The 26,963-nt window shown below is 42.4% G+C and overlaps 1 protein-coding gene across 2 annotated transcripts in view; it reads left to right on the forward strand.

The window, feature by feature from the left end:
* Positions 1-1,080: 1,080 nt before the first annotated feature.
* Positions 1,081-26,963, forward strand: part of phf2 (PHD finger protein 2) — a 129,092-nt gene continuing 103,209 nt past the window's right edge. Inside the window, exon 1 of one of the 2 annotated variants that reach the window (XM_055648169.1) lies at positions 1,081-1,157. In XM_055648169.1, coding sequence (XP_055504144.1) covers positions 1,096-1,157 — 62 coding nt within the window. In that variant the 5' untranslated portion in view covers positions 1,081-1,095. Of the gene's footprint in view, positions 1,158-1,808; positions 2,247-26,963 lie in introns of those variants that run through there. The other variant, XM_055648168.1, reaches the window with a different exon arrangement.

Below are 26,963 nucleotides of genomic sequence, written 5' to 3' on the forward strand. Positions count from 1 at the left end.
TACCTCCTCCGACAGCTAATTCCATTTACCCCAGAGTGAAAAGTTGCTCTTCGGGTTCCCATTTCCCCATCCCACCTTAAAACGATGTCCTTTGGTACTAGATTCCCCGACCCTGGGTAAAAGATACATTCATCCTATCAATCCCTGTCATGCTTTTATAACCTCTACAGACACCACTCAGCCTTCTGCACTCCAAGGCATAAAGTGCTAACTTGCACAGTCTCTCCCAAAAGCTCAAGCTCTCAAGTCCTGGCAACATCCTTGTAAACATTCTGTGCACTCTTTCCAGTTTAATGACATCCTTCCTAGCATTGGATGTCCAAAGCAATACAATATTCAAAATGCGACATCACCAACATTGTGGTCTCACTTTGATGTTTACGATTCGACAGAACGTTATTTATCATAGAAACATAGAAAATAGGTGCAGGAGTAGGCCATTCGGCCCTTTGGCCCAGCACCACCATTCAATATGATCATGGCTGATCATCCAACTCAGTATCCCATACCTGCCTTCTCTCCATACCCCCTGATCCCTTTAGCCACATCTAACTCCCTCTTAAATATACCCAATGAACTGGCCTCAACTACCTTCTGTGGCAGAGAATTCCACAGATTCACCACTCTCTGTGTAAAAAATGATTTTCTAATTTCGGTCCTAAAAGACTTCCCTCTTATCCTTAAACTGTGACCCCTTGCTCTGGACTTCCCCAACATCAGGAATAATCTTCCTGCATCTAGCCTGTCCAACCCCTTAAGAATTTTGTAAGTTTCTATAAGAATCCTAGGAGGGAAATTGGTCTGCCAATAGTCATAAAACACAGCAAGATACATGACACATTAAATTAAAGTGACGAGTGTAAAGTTCAGGATAGGGGCAGTGCAAAGATTGGGGGGAGAAGGGGGGTGGTGGAGAGTCAGTCTACCCCACAACTGAAGGGGGAGGAGTTGTACAGTTTGATAGCCACAGGGTAAAAGGATTCCCTGTGGCATTCTTTGCTGCATCTTGGTGGAACCAGTCTGTTGCTGAAGGTGCTCATGGAGGGGGTGAGCTGTAAACACTCATATTTCTAAGAGAAAGGTCTGCACACACATATGAATCTGACCAACACAGATCTCACTCATGGGAAGACTCACACAGGGCAGAACTGTGCGAGGTAAACATGATTTTACTTCTGTGAAACTGTAATAATTCTCTCATTGTAAACACACTTTAAACGTGTCATCAACTATTTATTCTTTTTTATATATATTCTCCAATAATCCATTTATCTCCTTCTGAATACTTTACAATTGGGGTAGAAAGTTAGCCTGGGTTATCTGTGAAGTACAAGCATCAAGAATACCTTTAACGCTCACGTTATCTCATGAGTCTTTAGTATGTATCTAAATCATGTAACTGTATCATATATCATAAATACTTTCTGGGAGATCTATTTTTCAAATGTATTCATTCTGGAACGCACTTTATAAAGTAATTCTACTAAACAGAGGAATCTATAGCAGGGTAACCTGTTCTTGCAACGTTTTCTGAATATAACTTCTATTTTTTTGTCTTGCACTATTTTTTAAACGTTTACATTTGCTTCTATAAACCCATTAAAAAAAAGCTTTGCAAAGAGGCCCGTGCAATGGACGAGGTTGTATATGTACAGGAACAGTGCAAACACCAGCGCTTGCGACAAGTGGGGCAAAAGGTGTACTTGTGTCCCCTTCCTAGCCCGTCTTTGAAGTTTGGTATGGACGGCGTTGCTCGGGGAGTTGCTGAACAGGCCGCTGTTACATTGTAGCCCGGGCAGGCTATGAAAGCTCCGCCAGCCACTGGCTGCCTGACGTAATTTAGCAATGAAAGGGTACAGTCTGCTCGGTACAGTAGGCAACTGTCAGGCGGCGGCGGCGGCGGCCGCCCAGCGCATTGTGCCCGCAGCCGCAGCGTAGACACGATGTGACCAACTTGAGCAGCGCGGCTGTGCGAGAGTGTGCTGGGACTGGAGAGATACAAGAGAAAGCCCGCTCGTCATTGTGAGCGCTCAGCCGGCATCGCAGACACACATACACACACACACACACTCACACAGAGGAAGAGGAAAGCTGCGGGGGAATTTGTTGAGCAGGAAGAAGGCGCTTGTCCAGCTGGAGCCAGCTAACATGGCGGCTGTACCAGTCTACTGCATCTGCCGCCTGCCCTACGACGTAACCCGCTTTATGATCGAATGCGATGCGTGCAAGGACTGGTTCCACGGCAGGTAAAAGGCAGATTTTTCACCTTCTCGCTTCTCCTCTGCTTGTCCCCGCCGTGTGTCGAGTGCGGCGGCGGGCTGGGCTGGGAGAGGCAGTTTGGCGGGAGGAGAGGGGAGCACATCTCCGGGGCGAGGGCTGGCGATGTCGGTGGTGAAGGGAGAGGAGGGCTGGGGTTTTGGGGGGTTATTTGTGGGGGGGTAGCTGACAAGAAGCGCGGCGTGAGGGGAGCAAGCGGCAGTGCAGGCGGCTGGGGTTGGTTTGGGTGACAGAAGCCGCCTGCTGTCATTGTGGAATTAGTGGCCTTCTCGCAGCGTCTGCCCCGGGGTTCCTCCTCAAGCCGCCGACGAGGTGTTTCCCCTGTTTTGTTTGTGACCAGTGATCCTTGAAATCTGCCCAAGAACGGGCCCACGCCACCCATCCCCAGTGCCGACATATTTATCATCTGTTTTAAAAGTAAAGGACACTTCCCCCCATTTTTTCCCATCGAAGTACTGCACTATTTTCCAGCAGCTTTACCCGAATTATCTGCGCCAACTGCCCCGAGGGAACGATTCCCGCTTTTGTTTAAATTGATAGAATAAGTGGGCCTGGTGTCAATATTGACATTTTTACTCGGCATTTATTTATAGTATTTCCACGTGTAACTTATGAAAAATGCCAGCAAGCCTATATTGACGTCTTCTAATTCCTTGTTATCCTTGAGTTTTTAAAAGCACAAAGAGTCTTGGTGCTGGTAACTGCTTAATATTCATTTAACTAACTCCTGTAAGTTTTATTTTGAGTCGGCGAAGTTTTTATTTTGTTTCAATCATTTGGGGTTGGACAGAGAGAGTTTGAAAAGAACCTGATTGAATACCTTTAGATACGTTGATCACCAGCAAGGAAAGTTTCTCCGGGTGTTATTTGGCGCTCGTCATGTTGTGTGAAACTTGCCATGGGAATGTTTTGGTCCATTTTTAAATATAATATTGGCCAGATCATCACGCCCGCCTCAAATAAGAAATCGTAGGCCTAGTTCTTGATGTTTCAAGTATTTGTACCGTTTGAAGAAAACTTCCTATAGATCTGACACTTCCAGAGAGTGACACTTAAATGATTTTCTCCAATGCATCATCAGTGTTCTCTGGTGAACTGACAGACTTAGCCATGTGCGTTCTTTATCTTGACATTTCAATTTTTACAAGGAAACGGGACCAGGTAGGTGAAATGGGATTTGAAACAAAAATCAGTAACATTCTTCATTCCAGGGCCCTTAGAGTGGAAAGATATAGCTGTTCATAATGTTGACAATTATATTTTTAGTTTAGACTACTCTGCAACATGAAGTGAACGATTGAAGTCATATCTGGAATTTTACCTCATAATAGCTGACGTGTTTCCATATTTTTACTTAAATAACTGTATTTTAGGAACATTGTTACTAAATTGGACTCTGCTTGTGATAGTCCAAATATGATAATTGATGCTTATAAGTTAAGTTTATTTCACAGACAAAATCTTCAATCACCCGCTGTTTAAATTTATTGTTCTGGGTATATTTTCATAGTTAGGATGTTGGGGAGTCCAGAACCAGGGGCCACAGTTTAAGAATAAGGGGTAAGCCTTAGAGCTAGATAGGGCTCTTAAAGATAGCGGAGTCAGAGGATATGGGGAGAAGGCAGGAACGGAGTACTGATTGGGGATGATCAGCCATGATCACATTGAATGGCAATGCTGGCTCGAAGGGCCGAATGGCCAAATCCTGCATCTACTGTCTATTGTCTATTGTCTATCAAATAAATAGCACTATGAGTAATTGCCATAGTTTAAGCTGAAGTACTGCTTATGTAATAAAAAAGAACGGCAGATGCTGGTTGATATCAAAGATATACACAAAATGCTGGAATAAATGCTGGCACAGGCAGCATCTTTGGAGAACATGGATAGGTGATGTTTCAAAAGCATGTAATGGGCCTGTCCCACTGCACGAGCTAATTCAAGAGTTCTCCCGAGTTTCCCCTGATTCGAACTCGGAGAATTACGGTAATAGCCGCTTGTAGGTACTTGGGGCTCTCGTGGACATTTTGCAAAATTTTGAAAAATCTTCACGAGTCTTCACAAACTTACTGCGTTTACCGAGTACCTGTCGTTAGCGTTACGAGCCGCTAAGAAATGTCCCGAGCCCCGACGTACCCGCTCCGACGTATATTCTACGTGCTTACCACGAGTTTGATTTTTTTTTTAAACTCGGGAGAGCTCTTGAATTACCTTGTACAGTGGGACAGGCCCTTAACAGACATTAAACAGAATAGTCTATAGTTCCTTCGAAAAGTGTAATTGAAGTTTATCATAATTTTAACTTTACTAATACAGTAGCTGTCTTTGAGAGTTTCAGTGAAGTTGCCTTAATCCACTGGTATCTTCTTTCAGACAGGTATAGGATGCCATAAGTATACTTGAAATATTGTTTGCAGATTTTGTTTGGTTGCATTGATTCATTCAGCGCAATCCACAATTATTATTTTTATTTTCAAAAGATTCACAATTTTCACTGGGAAATTATGCTCACTGTCAATAGAATTGGTAAATTTGTGCTTTTCTTTTTAGTAAAGTTGAAAATAAAATGTTAACAACAAATCAATTATTGGCAAAATTAATGCCTGAAGAATCTTTTTAGTATTTTTTTAAAAATATGGTTAAGAATCGTATCTTGCTCAGTATATATTTTGTATATAGTGATTATTGAAACTGAATCACAGCAGAAACAGTAATATTTTTAAACTGACATGCAATTTCTGCCTAAAACAACTTCCACTGACGGATTATACAAAATTATGGTGACTATTGGCATTTCCATTAGTTTGTACCTTTTACATATTTTTCCTCCTGTGGTATCACAGGGAAATGTTTTTGCACATAATATTGAATTTGGAGGATGCTAGACTTGTCAACATGTGCAATGCATTCTCCCGATCATATTTTAAATAAAGTTAAAAGTGTGTGCAGTTAAATAGCCATTGAATTATTGCAGAAACTACCAAATTAGTTCATTAGCCTTTAATGATATGTACATGAAATATCGGCACGTAAATTGCTGTGAACTAAAGCATTACAGCAATTTACTTTAACTCCTCAATTTCAAAGTAACATTAGTAAATTTGCAGATGACACAAAGCTGGGTGGCAGTGTGAACTTTGAGGAGGATGCTATGAGAATGCAAGGTGACTTGGACTGGTTGGGGGAGTGGGCAGATGCATGGCAGATGAAGTTTAATGCAGATAAATGTGAGGTTATCCACTTTGGTAGCAAAAACAGGAAGGCAGATTACTATCTAAATGGCGTCAAGTTGGGAAAAGGGGAAGTACAACGGGATCTGGGGGTCTTTGTACATCAGTCTATGAAAGTAAGCATGCAGGTACAGCAGGCAGTGAAGAAAGCAAATGGCATGTTGGCCTTTATAACAAGAGGAATCGAATATTGGAGCAAAGAGGTCCTTCTGCAGTTGTTCAGAGCCCTAGTGAGACCACACCTGGAGTATTGTGTGCAGTTTTGGTCCCCTAATTTGAGGAAGGACATTCTTGCTATTGAGGGAGTGCAGCGTAGGTTGACAAGGTTAATTCCCGGGATGGCGGGATTGTCGTATGCTGAGAGAATGGAGCAGCTGTGCTTGTACACTCTGGAGTTTAGAGGGATGCGAGGAGATCTCATTGAAACATATAAGGTTGTTAAGGGCTTGGGCAAGCTAGAGGCAGGAAACATGTTCCCGATGTTGGGGGAGTCCAGAACCAGGGGCCACAGTTTAAGAATAAGTAGTAAGCCATTTAGAACGGAGAAGAGGAAACACTTTTTCTCACAGAGAGTGGTAAGTTTGTGGAATTCTCTTCCTCAGAGGGCGGTGGAGGCAGGTTCTCTGGATGCTTTCAAGAGAGAGCTAGATAGGGCTCTTAAAAATAGCAGAGTCAGGGGATCTGGGGAGAAGGCAGGAACTGGGTACTGATTGTGGATGATCAGCCATGATCACATTGAATGTTGGCTCGAAGGGCTGAATGGCCTACTCCTGCACCTATTGTCTATTGTCTATTTGGCAATTCTTTTAAAATACTGATAAATTATAACCAATTTTCCAATAAGAAGGAACTTTTCTTTAATCTATAAGAAACCTTTATAATTTTAAAAAGGTAACTGGCTTTCTATGGGAATTAATTTTTAGTATCTCATGCATCTTATAACCATAGCTGGATCCACATTACACAACATACAGCTTATGGAATGTTTTATTCCACTGGTACCCATGAAACCCATGCCAACTCTTAGTGAGACATTGTGCAGTGGAAGGATTTACTACTGAAAAAATAAGGCAACCTTCCAGAAAGCTTTTGATAGCCAGCCGAGGCATGCGGAATTGTCAAAATATAGTAAAGGTGTGACAGGGCGGCACAGTGGCACAGCGGTAGAGTTGATGCCTTACAGCGCTTGCAACACTGGAGACCCGTGTTTGATCCCGACTACGGGTGCTGTTTGTACGGAGTTTGAACGTTCTCCCCATCACTGCGTGGGTTTTCTCTGAGACCTTCGGTTTCCTCCAAAGACGTACAGGTATGTGGGTTAATTATCTTGGTGTATGTGTAAATTGTCCCTAGTGTGTGTGTGTAGGATAGCGTTAATATGCGGGGATCGCTGGCTGGCACGGACTCGGTGGGCCGAAGGGCCTGTTTCCGCGCTGTATCTCTAAAACTAAATTGAAAACATTTAAATAGTGTTAAAAATTAATAATTTCAAATGCTTATTTTTAAATAATTAAAAATAATTAAAATATCAGTATGTCAAATTAATTGAATGCATTTAAATTAACTAAATTAATTCAAAATTATAAATTATCCAAAATGTTTATCTTCCTCCAAACAATTCCAGGCCATGGAAATGAACACAAAAAACACGAGGAAGGGTTCCAGCATGAAACATCATCTGTCCATTCCCTCCACAGATGCTGGCTGACTTGTGATATTCATCCAGACTTTTTGTTTTTTTGTACAGAAATGACTATTTAATGAACCATTACCATGGTTAATCTCAGAAAGCACATGACATATGCTACTGTACTGGTTTAGGAGTTCAATGAGAGGGCTCGCTCAGAATGACAGATATGACAGTCCCTCAGGAATTTGGAGACTTTCATATTTCCACAGGTAACATTCAGAGGTAATTTGTCTGTCAGTCTGGCCTCTCTTCAAAACTGTTGTTGCTAATGTTTTTACTTAGTTGCCAAATCTGCAATCTAATCTAACTGGCCGTCTTTTGGGAATGTACCTTCATGCTCCTTACAAACAAGGAACTGCAGATGCTGGTTTATGAAAAAAATACGCAAAATGCTGGAATAACACATTGGGTTAGGCAGCATCTCTGGACAACATAGATAGGTGTCATATCGGGTTAGGACCCTTCTTCAGACTCAAACCATTTTTATAAGCAACTCTATCTCGATTTCAGAGTCTGAAGAAGTGTCTTGATCTGAAACGTCACCTATCCATCTTCTCCAGATTTGTTGCCTGACCTGCTGAGTTACTCCAGCATTCTGTTTTATTTTACCTTCCTGCTCTTTTATTTTTAACTAGAGAGATATGAACATTTTTTTGCAACTTTTCCAGCCTGTGCAATATCATGCAATTGAGCCATTTGCTTTTTCAGTTCCACCATATGTTATTGGTTACTGGGGTCAAGGAAAGAGCGGTCCCGTCGCGGCCCTGTTTCCAGCAATCTTTCCACCACCACGCACAAGAAGCACAAGAAGCGCAAGACAAACACCATTGTATGCAGATGCCGAGAAGTGTGTTCAGCTCCAACTGAACTACTTCTAATCTTGTGCGTGGACTCGATAAGAAGAAAATTGGTTCTTATTGCTGTGGGCACACTGCTACTTCACACGCTTGGTCAGGCCACAACTCAACTCAAGGGTGTCAAGGGTTATGGGGAGAAGGCAGGAGAAAAGGGTAAGGAGGTTGAGATAGATCAGCCATGATTGAATGGCGGAGTAGACTTGATGGGCCGAATGGCCTAATTCTGCTCCTATCGCTTATGATCTTATGATCAACTGCATGAACATTGAATTCTCTAATTTCAGTTATCCTCCCATGCTTCTCATCTACTCAGTCCCCCTCCCCTGCCCAATTATCGGTATAATGTTATCCTGCTCCCGTGATCTGGAATATCTTACAATGAAGTGTCCTCCCTGCTATCTGCCGCAGGAATTCATTTTGGCTAACCTGACAGCAGTCTATATCCCACCCTATGCTGATAGAAACATGGAAGATAGGTGCACGAGTAGGTCACTCCACCCTTCGAGCCAGCACCACCGTTCAATATGATCGTGGCTGATCATCCAAAATCAGTAGCCCGTTATTGCTTTCTCCCCATATCCCTTGATTCTGTCAGCCCCAAGAGCTGTATCTGACTTTTTCTCGAATCCATCTGCTAAACTTGCACTTGAGGAATTGCATACTGTCACCAATACCTTGGAACAAAGTACCAGTTTAGTTTAGTTTATTGTCACGTGTACCGAGGTACAGTGAAAAGCTTTTGTTGTGTGCTACCCAGTCAGCAGAAAAACAATACATGATTACAATCGACCCATTTACAGTGTATAGATACATGATAAGGGAATAACATTTAGTGCAAGGTAAAGCCAGCAAAGATTAATCAAGGATAGTCCGAGGGCCCCAAAGAGGTAGATAGTAGTTCAGCACTGCTCTCTGGTTGTGGTAGGATGATTCAGTTGCCTGACAACAGCTGTGAAGGAACTTGCCCTGAATATGGAAGTGTGCATTTTCACACTTTTATACCTTTTGCCTGATGGGAGAGGGGGAAAGAGGGTGTGGCCAGGGTGCGACTCATTCTAGATTATGAAGCTGCCCTTGCCGAGACAGATTGAGGTATAAATGGAGTCAATAGAAGGGAGGTTGCTTTGTGTGTTGGTCTGGGCTGCATCCACAATTCGCTGCAATGTCTTGGATGGTGCTGTTCCCAAACCAAGCTGTGATGCATCCTGATAAAATGCTTTCTATCGTTCATCTGGAGAAGTTGGTGAGAGTTGTAGGTGATATGCTGAACTTCCTAATGGGCCTGTCTCACTTAGGCGATTTTTCAAGTCGTAGCAGGTCGCTGAAAAAACGGCGACTGGAACGGTGACTGTCGGAGTGGAATACATACACACATCGCTTCCTTCACCAGCCAGTTATGCAGGCGGGGGACAGGGCAAGCGGGTGGAGCACTGTCTGAGTGAAATTCACATGGTGCAAAGCCAATGTGATACAGACACACACCACGATGAACAGGAAGGTTCAAAATTCAAGATTCAGGAGAGTTTATTGTCATGTGTCCCTGATAGGACAATGAAATTCTTGCTTTGCTTCAGCACAACAGAACATAGTAAGCATGACTACAGAACAGATCAGTGTGTCCATATACCATTATATACGTAAATACACACATGAATAAATAAACTGATAAAGTGCAAATAACAGATAACGGGTTATTAATGTTCAGAGTTTTGTCCGAGCCAAGTTTAATAACCTGATGGCTGTGGGGAAGTAACTATTCCTAAACCTGGTCGTTGCAGTCTTCAGGCTCCTGTACCTTCTACCTGAAGGTAGCGGGGTGATGAGTGTGTGGCCAGGTTGATGTGGGTCCTTAATGATGCTGCCAGCCTTTTTGAGGCAGCGACTGCGATAAATCCCCTCGATGGAAGGGAGGTCAGAGCCGATGAAGGGCTGGGCAGTGTTTACTACTTTTTGTAGTCTTTTCCTCTCCAGGGCGTTCAAGTTGCCGAACCGAGCCACGATGCAACCGGTGTACTTGTACTAATGGTTATTGTGGCTGATCAAGGCCAATGTGCGGAAAGCCTTTTTGACCACCTTATCTACCTGTGACGCCACTTTCAAGGAACTATGTACCTGCATTTCAAGATCCCTCTGCGCTACAACACTCCTCAGAGCCCTGCCATTCACTATGTCGGCCGACATCTGTCTCCTCAGATCCTGGTGAACTTCTACCGTTGCACCATCGAGAGCATCCTTACCAACTGCATCACAGTATGGTATGGCAACTGCTCTGTCTCCGACCGGAAGGCACTGCAGAGGGTGGTGAAAATCGCCCAACGCATCACCGGTTCCACGTTCCCCTCCATTGAGTCTGTCCAAAGCAAGCGCTGTCTGCGGAGGGCGCTCAGCATCGCCAAGGACTGCTCTCACCCCAACCATGGACTGTTTACCCTCCTACCATCCGGGAGGCGCTACAGGTCTCTCCGTTGCCGAACCAGCAGGTCGAGGAACAGCTTCTTTCCGGCGGCTGTCACTCTACTAAACAACGTACCTCGGTGACTGCCAATCACCCCCCCCCCCCCCCCCCGGACACTTATTATTTATTTTTTTATTCAAATCGTTTGCTATGTCGCTCTTCAAGGGAGATGCTAAATGCATTTCGTTGTCTCTGTACTGTACACTGACAATTACAATTAAAATTGAATCTGAATCTGAATCTGAATCTGACCCTGGTTAGACATCCCAAAATACACCTTTTTTCTGCATTAACCATTAACCATTCCTCAGCCCACTTGTTCAACTGATCACGATCCCGCTGTAACCTTTGATAATCATCTTTGCCATCCACAATACTACCCACTTTAGTGCAAACTCACCAATCATTCCTCACCCAACACACGTTCTCAGTTTCACATGACTTTTCCATTGTTTTTTCTCTAAATGCTCCTCTTAGTCTAGCAACCAGTGGCTTTTTTCAAAGCTGATGACCAACGTGTCAGAGATACTTCCTTTGTCTCAGCCATTTCTACCTCATTTTCTCTGCAACTACAAACTTTTTTTTGGTCATTCCTGTTCTGACAAAGGCCTTCAGTCAGAAATATTAACACTTTTTCCTTCCACCATTACTGCCTACTTTCTTTACTTCCTGACCAACAGACCTCAATCAGTGAGGATAGGGGACAAATCATCCATCGCGATAATCCTCAATGCTGGGGCTCTGCAAGGATGCGTTCTCAGCCCCTTTTTTACTACTCGTTCACCCAAGGCTCTGCAGCCATGTACTAATGTAATTCTATTTACAAATTCGTAGTCGAGGCCACCATTGTGGGCCGGATATCAAATAATGATGAGACGGAGTATAGGAAGGAGATCGAGAACCTTGTGTCCTGATGTTGAGACAACAACCTTTCTCTCAATGTCAAGAAGGCAAATGGAACACATACCCCAGTTTGCATTGACGGCACCGAAGTAGAGATGGTTGAAAACTTCAAATTCCAAGGGTTGAATATCACAAACAACTTCTCCTAGATCACCCATATTGAAGCAATGAACATTGAGAGAAAGCACACCAACGCCTCTACTTCCTTAGAAGGTTTAGGAAGTTTGGCATGTCCCCTACACTCTCACCAACTTCTGCAGATGCTCCATAGAAATTGCAGAGAATTGTGGACGCAGCCCAGACCATCACACAAACCAACCCCTCTTCCATTGACTTCATTTATACCTCACGCAGCCTCGGGAAGGCCAGCAGCATAATCAAGGATGATCATAATCAAGATCACACCCTGCTCTCCCTTCTCCCTTCTCCCATCGGGCATTTTCACACCCAACCATTGGAGAGCAGTCTTCAATTAGAGAGCAGTCTTTAACTACCATCTACCTCATTTAAGACCCTCGTACTACTTTTGAAGAACTTTACGGGATATCTTTGTACTAAACATTATTCACATTAATCCCTTTATCATGTACACTGGGAATAGCTTGATTGTAATCATGTATTGTCTTTCCGCTGACTGGTTAGCGGAAAGACAACTAAACTAAACTAGTTATTGTGCATTGCAATTGTGGTGGTTATGGTGGCAAATGTAAGTACGTGGATGCAGTATTACTTACATTTTGTTTAAATTGATTTTTTTTGTTGTGAACATTCAATCAGAAGTGAGTTCTTGTAAAATTGATCCATACTGACCTGAAAAATATTGGCCTGGATTTTGTCCGTGTGGGTGCTGGGAGTGTGAAGCACAGATATCTTTGGAATTCACTATTATTGAAATGTAAAGCAAATATCAACCCCTGATGTCTGTGCTTGTGATGCTAGACATGGAGATGCCCTGCTCCGTTAAACCTGCTGTACGAGTATCTTACTAAGGACATGCTATTTAGCAGAAGGAAGGGTGTGGAATTATCGTACTTACTGCCAGTTCTATGGACCAAAGTTAAGGCTTATCTGATTCAATGTGAGTTATTCTTGTGGTGGTTAGTTGTAATTGCAGTCTGATTACATTACTGGCAGTGAAAATTTACTTTTACCAATGTACAGTTTCATTTCTTAATATTATTATTGTGTCAAAGATTTTACGTTTTTTGCCTCTTCTATCTCCCTCAATCTCACTTTGCATTCCTTAGATTCACTTTCTGACATGATTTACAAATTAATTAACTAATTTAACCAACATGTCTTTGGGTTTCTGAGGATTGTGTTTTCTGGGCACTTTAGTTGCTAACGAACTAACGATTTCTGAGGTTAGAACCTGCAAAACCATTTTAGTCTCTCTTTAGCACACACTAGCATATTGATAAAGATGAAACATGTTCTCCGTAGATTGTTAAAGGGCTGTTGCCTGTTAATACTCCTTAAAACTGTTGCATGCCAATTTGGTTGGCAACACTTCAGTTAACTGTTAATACTTAATACTAACCAATGAAGAATTTTATCTTCTGTCCAATGGCTGACTCGTTTTCTAATGTTCATATGCTGCTGAAATCGATTGATAATCCTGTGCTTTTGGGCCAATTTGGGGTCAAGGGCCTAATATGTTTCCTGTAAATTCTCGCAGGATTTTACTGTGTTGAGGAAGTTACAAAATCGGCAGTTCAAGTGATATGGTCACGGAGAGATCCATGAGAATTGGAGACTTTCAGCACACATGCAAAGAAAGCATAGGATGTTTTTTTAAATCTGAGGTATGAGCAGCACCTGTGATGGATATAATAGGTTATCAATGGACTGATATTTATGTATTAAAAACAGTAAGTGGAGGATGTTATCTTGGTGATAGTGCAGCGTGTATTTATAGAACGTAATGTTTGTGAAATGCACGTTTGCCTTGACTCTCTGGGCCACGTTGCACCTGCATATCTTCATTACATTTTCCTGCTACATCTCCAGGATTAGCTGCTCAGGTATCTACTTCCAGCAGTGCAATTAAAGGTTTTGTTTAATTTCTGGATCATTAGCAGAGATTTCAAATCTCAGCTTAAGCTTTGGCCATTTTCTGTCTGGTTTACAGAGAAACTCTGGTCCATTGATCTATCTCTTATTGCTTAAGAAGCGGTCTGCTGTTAGTCCTCTAGAAGCTTCATCCGCAGGATTTTCCTTTGTGTTAACATATTTCCATTGTGAAACATTAGTAGCTCCCAATACAAAAGAGATTCTGTTTGCTACAAATGTCAAGAAACGTTTGTTCTCATTGTTGAAGTATTTAAGCACCGTAGTACCATCAGTCCAGAAGATAGATTTTTCCAGTTGAAGCTGTAGTTCTTTTTGCAGCAATATGTCAACTTTAACAGCTAAGACTACGGCAGTAAGTTCTATTCTGGGAATTGTCATTTGTTTCAATGGTGCCACTCTGGCCTTTCCCATTAAGAATGCAACATGTACTTCTTGGTTATCATTTTCCAGTCTGATATGAAACAGTACCGTAGCCACTTTCACTGGGATCTGAGAAACGATGCAACTGTGCACTTCTGATCTGACCAAAGCTTGTAGACTTCATGCACTGGTCCACTTTGAATTCCGAGATCTTGTTGAGATCTGCTAACCATTCTGTCCATCGGTGAGAGGAAGTTTGTGTTATATTCTCACCCCATCCAAGTTTTTCCTTACCCAGATCCTGTAAAATCAACTTGGCTGGCAGTGTATATGGTGCAAGAAATCCCAGAGGGCCGTAAACGGAACCAATCATTGATAGGATACCCCTTCTAGTACATGGTCGCTCTTGAATCGCGATTCTGAACTTGAACACATCTGTTTCAACGTAGTGCACTCCCAATGCTCTTTCCATTGGCAAGTTATCTTTGTCCAAATCCAACTCCCTGGTCTCATTGGCTCTATCATCTGGTAGAATGCTTTCCAATACAACACGGCTGTTGCTGATCCACTTGGAAAGCGTGAATCCTCCCTTATTGCAGAGGGAAGCCAGATGTTTTACCATTTGAATTGCTTCCTGCTCCGTAGACATGGATTTTAAGCAATCATCCACGTAGAAATTATTCTTCACAGTGGTTATCACTTCTGGAAAGTGAGCTTTAGTGTCCTCTGCGGTCTTCTTTAATGCAAAGTTTGCACAATTTCGTGATGACACTGCTCCAAAGAGACGTACTTTCATCCAGTATTCAACGAGATCTTGTTGTGCATCCCCTTCAGGCCACCATAAGAATCGCAAGTAGTCAATGTGTTTTTCTGATACTTTGACATGATGAAACATCCTCTAATATCAACCATCAAAGCAATTGGTTCTTGTCTGAATTTAACGAGCTCCAATGAGTGAGTTGGTAAGGTCTGGACCTTGCAGTAGTTGCCAGTTAAGTGATGTTCCACCCAGCTTTGTGTAATCCGCATACTTGCTAGGGCTGCTCCTAATTCCCTCTTCCAAATCATTAATATATATGGTAAACAGTTGCGGCCCCAACACCGAGCCTCCACTCGACGCTGCCTGCCATTCTGAAAAGGATCCGGCTGTAAAATAGACATCAACTAGATGTAATGGTAGATTATTATATCGTTCAAGGAATCTTTCCTCTAGCCACTATGATTGAAGACAAGGGTAAGGAGATAATTTTGATTTGCATGCGAGCTCTCCACGAGACATTCAAAGCCGTCCAAAGATAAATCTTCAAAACACAGTCTCTTAATTAATGTTTAAGAAGGAACTGCAGATGCTGGAAAAATCGAAGGTAGACAAAAATGCTGAAGAAACTGAAGTGGGTGAGGCAGCATCTATGGAGCGAAGGAATCGGTGATGTTTCGGATCGAGACCCTTCTTCAGACTGATGTGGGGGGGTTGGGGGGGAAGGGATGAAGAAGAAAGGAAGAGGTCGAGACAGTGGGCTGTGGGAGAGCTGGGAAGGGGAAGGGAAAGAGGGAGAAAGCAAGGACTACCTGAAATTGGAGAAGTCAATGTTCATACTGGTGGGGTGTAAACTACCCAAGCGAAATATGAGGTGCTGCTCCTCCAATTTGCGGTGGGACTCACTCGGGCCATGGAGGAGGCCCCGGACAGAAAGGTCGGATTTGGAATGGGAGGGGGAGTTGAAGTGCTAAGCCACCGGGAGATCATGTTGGTTATTGCGAACTGAGCGGAGGTGTTGGGCGAAACGATCTCTAAGCCTACACCTGGTCTCACCGATGTAGAGCAGCTAACACCTAGAGCAGCGGATGCAATAGATAAGATTGGAGGAGGTGCAGGTGAACCTCTGCCGCACCTGGAAGGACTGCTTAGGTGCATGGATGGAGTCAAGGGGGGAGGTGAAACGGCAAGTGTAGCATTTCCTGCGGTTGCAAGGGAAAGTACCAGGGGAGGGTGTGGTTTGGGTGGGAAGGGACAAATTGACCAGGGAGTTACAGAGGGAGCGGTCTCTGCCAAAAGCCGAAAGGGGAGGAGATGGGAAGATGTGGCCAGTGGTGGGATCACGTTGGAGTTGGCGAAAATGTCGGAAGATTATCTGTTGTTAATAGTTCTTAATTAATAGTTTCTTTATTGTCATAGTGAAAACAGTAAGATATTCATCCAAACCTCTTCTTGTTTAAGTACATTTTGATCTTACTCGTAGTCAAAGTCGTGCGTGGTGGAACTCGTGCATGGTCGAAAGCTGTGCCTTCTCTCCCATGCTTCCTCAACTAAACTAAAAGCTACTAGAGCGTCTGTGTGACAATCCCAGCCGCAAACACAACTCCGACTACGTGATAAATCCCACCCACATCATTACAGGCAGATAAAATTTAAAGGTAACTGATTATAGTTATAACAAACTGAGTTAAGCTAAATGGCTACTACAGTCAAGAATTTACAATCATGGGAATGGCTAATATGCTCTAATCTAGGCCGCATCCTGTTAAACCTCCCGTGCAAACTCATCCTTTCAGTAATGGGGGCGACCAGAACAGCATGGCATACTACGAAAGTGGCAAAACCAAAGATTTATAAAGATGCAATGTAATATCCTGACTCTTGTACTCATTGCACCAACTGTTGAAGGTAGGCACACCATAGACCCTCTTTCCACCCAATCTACTTGTGTTGCTGCTTTCAGGGAGCAATGGACATGGATCCCAAGATCCTTCTGTACATTAATGCAGTTACGAATCCTGACATAAACTGTATACTTTCCTGTTACATTTCCCAAAATGCAACACCCTATACTTGCCCAAACTAAACTCCATCTGCCATTTCTCCGCCCATACATGTAACTGATCAATATCCCACTGATTAGTGAGTTTGCATATGACACTAAAGTGTCTGGGGTGCACGGTGGTGCAGCGGCAGAGTTGCTGCCTCACAGAACCAGAGACCTGGGTACCACCCTGACACTGAGTGCTGTTTGTGCGGAGTTTGTACGTTCTCCCCGTGACCTGCATGGGTTTTCCCCGGGTGCTCCAGTTTCCTCCCACACTCCAAAGATGTACAGGTTGATTGGCTTCGGTAAAGATTGTTAATTATCTCTAGTGTGTAGGATAGTGCTAGTGTGCGGAAATCACTATTTGGAGAGGACTCGGTGTGCTAAAGGGCCTGCTCTGTGCTGTATCTCCAAACTAAACTAAGAACTAAACTAAAGTGGTAGATAGTTAAGATGTTTTAGCAAAACTTACAGCCGCCTCTCGATCAGCTGGGCAAGTGGGCTGAGGAATGGCTAATGTAGTTTAATCCAGTGAGCAGTAGGGCCCTGGGGAGTGTTGTAGAGCAGAGGGATCTATGAATACAGGTACATATTTACCTGACAGTGGCGTCACAGGTTGATAGGGTGGTCAAGAAGGCTTGGTACATTGGCCTTAATCAGTCAAGAAATTGAGTGTAGAAGTTGGGACTTTATGTTACAGTTATAGAGGCCACACTTGGACTGTGTTCACTTTTATTCACCCAGCTTTAGGAAGGATGTCATTAAGTTGGAAAAAGCCCAGGGACAATTGGCGAGGATGTTGCCAGGATTTGAGGGCCTGAGCTACAGCAAGAGCTTGTACAGGCTCGGACTTTATTCCTTGAAGTGCACGAGGATGGGCAATAATTGTAGAGAGGTTTAAAATGATGAGGGGAATAGATAGGGTGAATGCACATTTACCCAGGGTAGGGGATTCCAAAAGCAAGAGGACAGATGTTTAAGGTGAGAGGGGCAAGTTTTAATATGAATCTGAGGGGCAACCTTTTGACACAGATGGTAATGGATAATTGAAACAAGCTGCCAAAGGGAGGTAGTTGAGGCACATACTATCACAGCATTGAAAAGGTACGGACAGGTACATGGATAGGAAAGTTTTAGAGCATCTTACAATCCAGCAGTAGGAACGTTGATTTTTCTAATATCTTTCTCTTGTCTTGCCATCCTTATCACTTCTCCTTACTGGAACATGTCAGCCCTGATCTCTGATCAGCTGGCCATTAAACGACTCCCACCTTTCAGATGTGGACTTACTCAATAACATCAGTTTCAATTTACTCTCCCTCGCCCCTCTAATAGTGTAGTAATCTATCTTACTGCAATTTAGTACCTTTCCCTAAGGTCCACACTTATCCTCCTTCATAACTGTCTTAAAACCTATGGATAGTGTGTATGAAGGAACTGCAGATGCTAGTTTAAACCAAAGATAGACACAAAATGCTGGAGTAATTCAGCAGGACAGGCAGCATCTCTGGAGGGAAGGAATGGGTGATGTTTCGGGTCGAGACACTTCAAGATTCTCTGTAATTAGTAACATAGTTTAATTTATTTTTGAGATACAGCACAGAAACAGGCCCTTCGGCTCACCGTGTCCATGCCGACCAGCGATCCCCACACATTAACTGTACCCAACACACACTAGGGACAATTTTACATTTACGCCAAGCCAATTAACCTACAAACCTGTACGTTTTTGGAATGTGAGAGAAAACCGAAGATCTCGGAAAAAACCCACATGGTCACGGGGAGAACGTACAAATTCCATACAGACAGCACCCATAGTCGGGATCGAACCCGTGTCTCTGCACTGTAAGTGCTGTAAGGCAGCAACTCTACCGCTGCGCCACTGTGCTGATAGGTTGATAGGACATATAGCATGTTTGACTTCATTGGTTGTTACCTTGAGAGTCAATGTTAGGAAGTTATGTTGTGGCTGTATAAAAGCTCTTCAATTGGATGTTGTCATCATTGGAAAGTATTAGCTAAGAAGAGGTTTAGTCTGGAATCCTGTTTCTAGTATGCTCTGTTTCCACTGTTATTTCAGAATTCTGGTATCTGCGGGGGTTTTTCGACCCCAGGGAATGTCTAGAAGAAGGATAAGCATCAAATATATCAGGGCCACAATCCTTATCCTGGTCATTTTTAGTAATAGTTGTTGCTTACTCTTTTCATTTACTTGGTGCGCACTAATTTGGTTCCCCCAAACAATTATCGTTGAAATGGTTTTGTTTGTTATCTTTAAATGCATTGTACTTCTTTTCATTCGGATCAGGTCCTTTATCCTTTTAAAGTGGGAATTTTCTTAGTCGACAGTCGTCCTTTAACAGATAATAAAAGGGCCATTCATTTGTCTTTGCTGTTTATTATTTCCTGCCGTGTTTGCCTGCCATGTTTGCCTACATAACACTGATAGCAGGGTGATTAATTACATGGAAAATATGTTGGGACATCGTGAGAAACTGATGGAGCAACATATGATGAAGCAGGTTATATCTCGTGAAGCACGTAATTTATGTGTGTAGTGAGGGCAGGTGTTTGTAACCTCATCATTTCTACATGTAACACCAGCTGCAATTTGAACAAAACACTTTTGGCTGCCATGAATTGTTAAAAGCTAATAGTAAAACGGTCTTGATATATTCAGCACCATTAAAATGTTAAACACATTCCACACCTATGAATTCAGGCATGTCTCGATTTTAAAGCAGAAGCATTTTTGAAGTTTGTGGTTATTTCTTCGTATAAAACCGAATACTTTAGTTATTAGAATGTTAATTAGTTTTGGTACATCCTCGAGCAAAACCAATGAATTAAATGAAAATGTTATTATCAGTGAAGTGACATGGGTCGAGCTTATAAATAAGAAAGGTCCAAGCACTCCCGAAATGGGAATGCATTAGAGGTTCCACAATGCAAGTGGGAGATGGAGAAACAGATTTGTAGACAGCTTATCGAGAGACACTATTGGCCCTGTCTCACGGTGCAAGTCCACCCACGAGTGATCCTGAGTTTAAAACAAACCCAACTCGTGGTAATCACGTAGAATGAACATAGCGGGAACGTCGGAACTCGTGGATGTAACTTAGCGACTCGTAACGCTAACGGCAGGGCCTTGGGAAACTTGTTAACTTGTGAAAAATTTTCAACATGATGAAAGATTTCCACGAGTCAAATTTACACTCGAAGTAAATATTTTAAACTTTTAAACTCGTTGTAAGAACATAGTAGCCAGTGAGCTTACCGTAGTGACTCGTGAGTCTACCGTGGGCACTCTTTAACTCAGCGGGAGAGGCAGCATCACTGCTGCGTCTTTGTGTTACTCCAGCACTGTGTGTTCACTTTTTGTCAACCAACATCTGCCCTTTCTTGTGCATGACATCATTTGTATCCGTGGCAGTTGATTGTCGCTCCCTTCAGTTTCCCAGAGGGTCGGGACGGGACTGGATTTGGGAGGGAAAGGTGGAGGGGGGGAGGGGAGGTGAGGGGTGGAGGGGGGGGGGGGTTGGGGTGACTTAGTACGGACAAGTGTAGGAGAGGTGTACTGACTGTGTGGGCAGACACTTTGGTAGTGATTGCCCATGGGGTTCACTGTCGAGGACTTCATAATGCAGAGAGCATTATAAACAGTTGCCGCAAGAAAATATTTTGTGTGGATCTGGTATATCTGGGTATTGAAGGTGCTTCTGGTCTGCAGTGTGCAATAGTCACCAAAATACACTGCATCTTTAGAAAGGAAAAATACAAAACATGTCAATCCCACTGGATAGGCCTTAGTCATGGTGCTGTACAACACAGAAACAGGTCCTTCGGCCCAGCTTGGCCGTGCCATCCAAGTTTGCGTCTTGGGGTAAGCAAGGCAAGGCAAGGCAAGTTTATTTGTATAGCACCTTTCAACAACAAGGTAATTCAAAGTGCTTTACATAAAACATTAAAAGCATTGGAAAGAAACACATATAAAATGACATTTAGATGTAAAACGATTATTAGATTATTCAGATAAAATAATTACAAAATTAAAAGCAATCAAATAAAATATTTAAAATAGAATAAAACCAGGAATAGAAGTTACAGTGCAGTATAGGTAATTAATAAATTGTATTGTTTACTGAAAGGCAGCGGCAAACAGAAAAGTCTTCAGTCTAGATTTAAAAGAGCTGAGAGTTGCAGCAGACCTGCAGTTTTCTGGGAGTTTGTTCCAGATATGTGGTGCATAAAAACTAAATGCTGCCTCTCCATGTTTAGTTCTGACTCTGGGGACACAGAGCAGACCTGTCCCAGATGATCTGAGAGGTCTGGGTGGTTCGTAGCTAAGCTGGGTAGTCCTATTTGCCTGCATGTGGCCCATAGCTTCCTAAACCCTGCCCATCCATTTATCTGTCATTAATAACCTCAAGAAAATATTAAGTCTACGTGAGCCTGCTTCAGTTCCCTGGGTCCAACTCAGAGAGAAGTCTCCCCCCTTTCCAGGGTTAATCGCTCCACAACTCGCATTCTCAGCCCTAACCTCATCATCCCAATTTGTAACCTCATCAATATATATATATAACCTCATGCACGTAAACACACACTTTTTTTAAAAATCTTATATACATATTTGGAATGTTATATTTATTATATATATATATATATATATAAATATATATATATATATATATATATATACATAAATACACACACACACACACATACACACACACACACACACACACACACACACACACACACACACACTCACACACACACACACACACACACACGCACACAGAAAGAGAGAGGAGAGACACAAAAAGCTGGAGTAATAGCGGGACAGGCAGCATCACTGGAGGGAAGGAATGGGTGACGTTTCGGGTTGAGACCCTTCGGTTTATATATATATATTGTCTATATATATATTCCATCTTTGTTAAGTTTGGCCCGAGGCGATTGATCCAGCAATACTCCAAGTTCTGGAGGAAACTCAAAGTGCTAGAGGAACCCAGCGGATTAGGCAGCATCTGTGGAGGGAATCGACAGAAGACGACTCGGGTCGGGACATTTCTTCAGATTTTCCAGCGCCTTGTGTTTTGCTCAAGATTCCAGCAACTGCAGTTCCTTCCTTGTGCCTCCATTATCCTCATTGAGGTAGTCAGCCCATCCGTCTGTTCATATACGATGGTGCTGGAGTTAGACACGAAGTGCTGGAGTAACTCAGTGGGTCAGGCAGCATCTTTGGAGATAAGGGATGGGTGACGTTTCGGGTCGGGACCCTTCTAACGTTGGTACAAACCAGCATCCGCAGTTCTTTTTTTCTACGGGGATAGCATTGTTCAGCGCTGCCCTGGTCACTCTTCCTCCGCATGCAAGAGGTCCGAGCCACCTTAATGCAATCACCAGAATCAAGCCGTCAGGTATCTAACGTCAGATATTTGATTAAAAAAATACTTGATGCAAACCAATCTTTATTTATCGTTGATTTTAGGAACAGACAGACCCCTGCCTCTGAAGCGAAGACTTTCATCGATGTTTAATAAAAAAATAAATGATTAAAAGAAGCGAGATTGAATGGGAATATCTTCTGGCAATCTTGTTAGTTTTTCTGCTGTCGTTTGGATCTAGGTTTTACATTTATGCCAGTGCTGAGCGATTTCTTTAATGTGTTTCTGATAACTTTGCCCAGCATTGTTTTTTGATCTTATGCGGGGGGTTTAACACATTTTGTGCAGGGTTATTTTCACTTGTAATGGGGGGATTCTCGATGGTGACGTTCAGCTAGAGCAGGTTGGCAGGTTTGATCTCATCGTGCACTGCATCTCCCTCCATCAACACCCTCCGACCACATCCTGCTGAACATTATGTGTAGGAAGGAACTACAGATGCTGGTTTAAACCGAAGATAGACACAAAATGCTGGAGTAACTCAGTGGGACAGGCAACATCTCTGGAGAGAAGGAATGGGTGACGTTTCGGGCCGAGACTCTTCTTCAGTTTGAGTTACTGAAGCATTTGAGTTCAGTTTGAGTTACTGAAGCATTTTGTGTTTATCTCTTGCTAAACATTGTTTTCACTAACTAGATCGACACGTTTGTCAAAACCCCTGAAACAGTTCATATATCTACAAACATAGACACAAAATGCTGGTGTAACTCGGCAGGTCAGGCTGTATATCTGGAGAGAAGGGATGGGTGACGTTTCGGGTCGAAAATATCTCCATGTCTCCATCTTTTAATGTCACAAACAAAAAAAGAGATATTTATGTTAAAGCATCTTGCTTGACCTCAGGACCCATTCCAACCAATTAAATACTTTGGACGGCAGGAACAATTTCGCCCATGGTAGACTCACAAGTCACTACGGTAAACTCACGGGCTACTACGTTACAACGAGTTTAAAAGTTTAACATTTTTACTTCAAGAGTAAATTTGACTTGTGGAAATCTTTCATCATGTTGAAACATTTTCACATGTTAACAAGTTTCCCGAGTACCTGCCATTAGCGTTACGAGTCGCTAAGTTACGTCCACGAGTTCCGACGTTCCCGCTACATTAATTCTACGTGATTACCACAAGTTTGATTTGTTTTAAACTTGGGATCACTCGTGGGTGGACTCGCACCGTGAGACGGGTTTAAAGCAACAAGGTTGTCTTAGTGGGTGACTTTAACAGCGGCAGAATTTGTGAGACGGTTTCTTGAAACAGTACAGTATATTCATTGTCCAACCAGAGAAGGGAGCCTATTGGACCTTGTGTTGGAAAATAAGCCTGGTCAGATGACTCTTGTTTAAGCGGAAGAGCATTTTGGGATAGTGGATCACAACTCTATATGTTTTAAATGGTTTGGATAGGGAGAAGGCTGGACCTTGCGGGAAAGCACTAAATTGGAGTAAAGCAAACGAGTGTTATTAGAGAGGAGCTCGGCAGAGCACACTGGGAGTAATTGTTATTGGATAGGTCCATATGTGACTTGTGGGAGTCCTTTAAAGAACCAGCTGATTGAAGTTCATGACTGGCATGGTCAAGTAAGGAGGAAGGATAAGGCTAACAAAGTAATCTTAGATGACCAATGAGGTTGTAAATTACATCAAAAACAAAAAAAAGAGCTTGTTTTAAGAGGATGGAATAAGACAGAGCCTTTGAGGAAAATAAAATGATTCAAGGGGGCGAATAGAATGACCTGATGGCTTTGGTGAGTTGGATTAAAGAAAATGCAAAACCTTTTTATACCCATATTAAAAACAAGAGGGTCACCACAGAGAAGAGAGGACCACTCAAGGAATATGGGAATTTGTGCTTGGTGCTTGGGGATGTAGGTGAGGCACTAAATGAGAACTTTGCATCTGTTTACACCAAGGAGAAGGACATGGAAGACAGTGAGATCAGTGTGGAGAACACTAATATGCAAGGGCAGTTTGAGATTAAGAAGGAGGTGGTATTGGGGTCTTGGAGATCATTAAGGTGAATAATCCTTCAGGACCTGATGGAATTTATCCCAAGTTATAGATAGAAGCAAGAGAGGAGATTGTGGGAGGCTTGACGGAGATCTTTGCATCTTTTCTAACCACAGCTGAGGTCCCAGAGGACTGGAGAGTGGCTAATGCTGTTCCTTTATTTGAGGGAAGTAGAGAGAATCAAATGGATAATAGGCCGGTGAGCCTCACGTCAGTGGTGGGGAAGCTTTTGGAGATGATTCTTTTGGATGGAATTCACTCCCATTTGGAAGAGAATGGATAAATTATGGATAGCAAGAATGGATTTGTATGTGGTAGATCGTGTCTTGTGTTCTTAGAGGAGGTGGTAATGGTGATGGATGAGGGTAAGGTAGTGGATGTTGCCTACATGGATTTAGTAGGCATTTGACTGGAATGTTAGAGGTTCTGGGGAGACCTGATAGAAGTATATAAAATTCTGAGAGGCATATATAGGGTCGACAGTCAGAAAAAACGGACAAAATGCTGGAGTAACACAATGGGTTAGCTAGCATCTCTGTACAACAAGGATTGGTGATGTTTCGGATAGGGACCCTTCTTCAGCCAGTCTAAACCTTTTACTCATGATGGAATAATCAAATATTCAAGGGCATGATGAGAGGGGCAAAGTTTAAAGGAGATGCGTGGGACACCTTTTTTTACACAGATGGTGTTGAGGTGTTGGTGGTTGAGGCAGATATGATAGTGGTATTTAAGGGACTTTTGCAAAATCATATGGATATGCAAGGAATGAAGGGATATATTATGTTCAGGTCGAGATGGACTTGGCATTATATTCGGCACGGTGAGTAGAAGGACATGTTCATGTGCTGTACTATATTATGTTCTTTGATAAAATAAAATAATGTTTAGACTACAAGATGGAGAAGATGCAAAATGATTAATTTTTTAAAGAAAATTGGTTTATCGTTTTGCAACCCCCAAGTGTATAACCTTGCACACACTGTTAGTCTAAAAATAAATACCAAGTTGATAATGTTTGCACTGAAATAATATAGAGAGGAAACAAATATTGCCTGAAACGTTGAATTGTACAAAAAAATGTAGCTTTATACTTCATATAATGCAGGCACGGAAATCCCAATCCCGATGTTTTTTTCTAGCATAACAAGGAAGTCGGTATACTAATGAGAAATGTTGAAATGCTGTGAAACAATTATTATTTCATTGATGCTTTTTATAGTTTAAAAATGTACCCTGTATGATCTGAGAATTCTCCTGAAGTAAATGTGCTTTTCTGTCTGAATTACTTGACTTCCTGTAGTTACATTTTGTCAGTTTCATGTTGCAACTTTGTACGCTGCATGTTTCCATTATAAGTCCTACACCTGAAAGCAAACTGGTATTCCCCTTTGGATACTGTTCAAAAAGCAGCAGGCGCAGCACTTGAAGGATGCTGCCGGCCTGGCTCTGATGTACAGTGAATGAAGTTCACAAGTTGTCGGAGTAGAATTAGGCCATTCGGCCCATCGAGTAACGCCATTGCTGATCTAATCCGATTCTCCTGCCTTCTCCCCATAACCCTTGAACCCTTGAACCTGTTCTAATCAAGAATTTGCCTCTCTCTGCCTCACAAATATCCACTGACTTGGCCTCCACAGCCCTCTGTGGCAATGAGTTCCATAGATTATCTTACCCTCTGACTAAAGAAGTTCCTCATCACCTCTTTTCTAAAAGAGCGCCCTTTAATTCTGAGGCTATGACCTCTGGTCCTAGACTTTCTCCCACCAGTGAAAACATCCTTTCCACATCTATGTCTTTCATCATTCTGTAAGTTTCAACCTTCTAAACTCCAGCGAGTAGAGGCCCAGTGCTATCAAACGCTCAACATATGCTAACCCACTCAGTCACAAGGTCACAAGGTCACAAGTGATAGGAACAGAATTAGGCCATTCGGCCCATCAAGTCTACTCCGCCATTCAATCATGGCTGATTTATCTCTCCCTCCTAACCCCATTCTCTTGCCTTCTCCCCATAACCCCTGACACCTGTACTAATCAAAAATCTATCCATCTCTGCCTTAAAAATATCCACTGACTTGGTCTAAAGAAATTCCACAGATTCTCCACCATCTGACCAAATATATTTCTCCTTCGAAAAAGAACGTCCTTTAATTCTGAGGCTATGACCTTAAGTCCTAGACTCTCCCACTAGTGGAAACATCCTCTGCACATCCACTCTCAAGATTCAAGATTCAGGAGAGATCCAGTCCTGGAACGGTGGAATCATTCTTGTAAACCTCCTCTGGACACTCTCCAGAGCCAGCACATCCTTCCTCAGATATGGAGCCCAAATTTGCTCATAGTACTCCAAATGTGACCTGATAAGGTTTATTATTTAAAAAGATCAAAATATATTATTTTAAAATGAAATTGAAATGAATTCTTCCTTCTCTAGTCTACTTACCTTCTGCTCACCAATCACACTTCACATAAAGGCTGTACTCAATTGGAAACTCTTTAAGCAATCAACTAGTTTGCTACGAAAAAATAAAACAAATTTTAACACCCTGTGGATTTTTATATTGATATTATGAATTATTTTGTCATCTTTATAAAGAATGCATATGCAAGTTTAGATTACCATTATAAACAGGTGCTTCAGTACCATATCTGGTGATGGCCTCATTACAGCATGATTAGTTAACAAAGGCAGATGTGAAAGGAATTAATTGTGCAGAAAATAATAATCTATGATCTTAAAATGAAGATTGAACTGAATTAGTGCATGCTGGTCCGACCACTGGTTACCCTCTCAGCCTTCTTTATAGTATCTAGCAATGAGAGACTAACAATCTCAGTTATACAATATTGAAAT

The sequence above is a fragment of the Leucoraja erinacea genome, chromosome 16 (genome assembly GCF_028641065.1).
Source record: "Leucoraja erinacea ecotype New England chromosome 16, Leri_hhj_1, whole genome shotgun sequence".
Taxonomy (NCBI): Eukaryota; Metazoa; Chordata; class Chondrichthyes; order Rajiformes; family Rajidae; genus Leucoraja; species Leucoraja erinaceus.